Source organism: Teleopsis dalmanni, chromosome 1 (genome assembly GCF_002237135.1).
Source record: "Teleopsis dalmanni isolate 2A chromosome 1, ASM223713v2, whole genome shotgun sequence".
NCBI classification, from domain to species: Eukaryota; Metazoa; Arthropoda; class Insecta; order Diptera; family Diopsidae; genus Teleopsis; species Teleopsis dalmanni.
Window position 1 is genome coordinate 106478414 of NC_051846.1, and position 2533 is coordinate 106480946.

General features: G+C 31.0%; 1 protein-coding gene across 1 annotated transcript; it reads left to right on the plus strand.

The window, feature by feature from the left end:
* Window positions 1–942: 942 nt before the first annotated feature.
* On the plus strand, window positions 943–1812 carry LOC119665060. Its single transcript, XM_038074381.1, has one exon. It carries the CDS (start codon window positions 943–945, stop codon window positions 1810–1812), a length of 870 nt encoding a protein of 289 aa, XP_037930309.1.
* Window positions 1813–2533: the final 721 nt, after the last annotated feature.

Here is a 2533-nt window from a genome sequence, read left to right on the forward strand (position 1 = left end):
GAAAGAACAAGCAAACTTGATCATTGGAACCACATACAAAAAATGAAAAAAGATTTCTGGAACAGATGGAAACATGAATATTTAACAACATTACAAAAAAGAAACAAATGGCAAATAGAAAAAAATAATTTAGCCGAAGGCGATATAGTAATAATAAAAGACGAAAACTCATCACCAACAAATTGGCCGCTGGGGAAAGTTAAAGAAATATATAAAGAAGCTGATGGAAAAGTGAGGGTTGCCACTCTCAAAACCAAAGAAGGGGAAATTAAAAGGCCAATTAACAAATTATGTCAACTTATAAAAGATGATCAAAATGAAACAAAACGCAAAACTAATACAAAATGCACGAGAAAAAATACCTGTATAAATTTAGCAACAATCTATTTAGCCATGTTGTGCACACTGCCACTAGCAAAGGCATCATCAACTACTACAACATCTTCAATACAAGCATTAAACAATAACACATCAATTTTCTTGGACGAAATAGGAGAAGCAAACACTCAGACGTCAACATGGAACTTGGTAATATATTACGAAATGAAACCTTATTTTAAAATGATAAATCATGCAAATACAGTACTAGAAGTAACAAAGCCAATTTGTCCAAAATTATTACAGTTTAAAGATCAATGTAATAGTATACTAGATACAATGGTCAAACAAATAGAAGAATTAGAAGAAAATAATAAACTATTTATGGACAAAAACTCTGTCAGAAGAAAAAGAGCTCCCCTAGAGTTCATGGGGTCACTATTCCATATCTTATTCGGAACAATAGATGAAAAAGACAGGAGAGATCTCGAAGACAATATGCAAAAAGTGCTAGATAATCAACATAATTTAGTACAATTAACGCGGGAGCAAACATCTGTAGTGGATGCCACAGTAAACATATTAAAATGAACTACTAACGACATAAATGCACAATTTACTGACATGAGAAACAAAGTTGAAGCCATAAATGAAGCATTAAATGAAACATACCTAGTATATAGAGAAACAATAAACTACTTTATTGTAACAAAGCAACTTTCATCAATGATCGACGAAACGTCACGTACACAACGAGAAATAATTAATCTATTGATAGACATAAACCACAACAAAATAAATCCTACCTTACTGAAACCACATCAGTTACAAAACGCGATTATGCAAATAAAAGACAGGCTAACAAATAACGTGCAACTACCAGGAAAAAAAGGCGGAATTGATTTACAAATCATATACAAATTACTAGAAGCCAATGGGATATTCGTTAGTACCAAATTAATAATAAGTGCAAAAATTCCGCTATTATCAATACACCCATCATCAGTGTATGAGGTAATACCTCTATCAATTAAGAAGGGTGATACAATGATAATACCAAAGATATCAAAAACGATATTATTATATAATTTCGACATAGACTCTTATCACCTAATGACTCAAACAACCTTTAACAAATGTATTAGAATAAGTACAAACAAATACATTTGCAAAGGTAATTGGCCGTGGCAGGACGCTAATGACTCAGCGTGTGAAATAGCGCCGATCAAACCAACAAAAGAGGACAAATGCGAATACGACGAAGTATCCTCCACATCAATATGGATAACATTAAATGGCAACAACAGATGGTTATTCAAAACAATCGAAAATAGCTCAGCTCATTTACAATGCCCATCAAATAAAAATGAAATTCTCCAGTTACCCAAACAAGGGATTTTAAATCTGCAAACAGGCTGTAAAGCAAGAATAAAAGGAACAACGCTAATAGCCTCAAATGATCAACAGACGACAAAGAGATGTACAGACCAATGACAAAATTAACAGAAAACATAGAAAATAAATATATAAGGCCACTCAAATCATGGGAAATAAAAAACACCAAAGAATTAACGGAAATTAGAGATGAAATACTTAAGCTATAAACAAAAAAGACTGAATTAAAAAATCTACATTTTCATCACGCCTCAGCTCACATATCATTAGGACTGATAATAATTGTCATTATTGGAATAATATTATACGTGAAGAAGAAGAAATCGGTAGCAGTTACATTCAGAAACCAAAATATTTAGTCTTAGGCGCCGGCAGAATGTTCAATCATGAACATTATGGCCCCGGCAGAATGTTCAATCATGAACATAAATTTATAAATATTTAATTATTTTATATATTATATTATTTTAGTTTATTATTATCGCTTAAAACCTTATCACCTAAATTCCCAGAATAATGTACAAGGGTAAAAATACATTATATTAATATAGCAAGCATTGTAACATTTGAGCATCCGTATCTAATTATAACAATTAATATATTTATAGAAACAATAGGAGGAAAATCCCTAGTGTTGGGACTTCCGTCCTTTTTTTAACCTTTTTTACAAACAATAACAAAATGTAATACAGTCCATTAAAATAATAACCTTGATGTAAAATTAATCTTAAGATATTTTTGTATAAATACAGAACGTTGTTTTAAATAAAATCAGTAATTTACAAATACTCAAACGGTTCAGTTGTTTTAATTCTGAACA

Coding starts and splice junctions, on each gene's coding strand:
- LOC119665060 (XM_038074381.1), top strand. CDS start 943: ATGAGAAACAAAGTTGAAGCCATAAATGAAGCATTAAATGAAACATAC.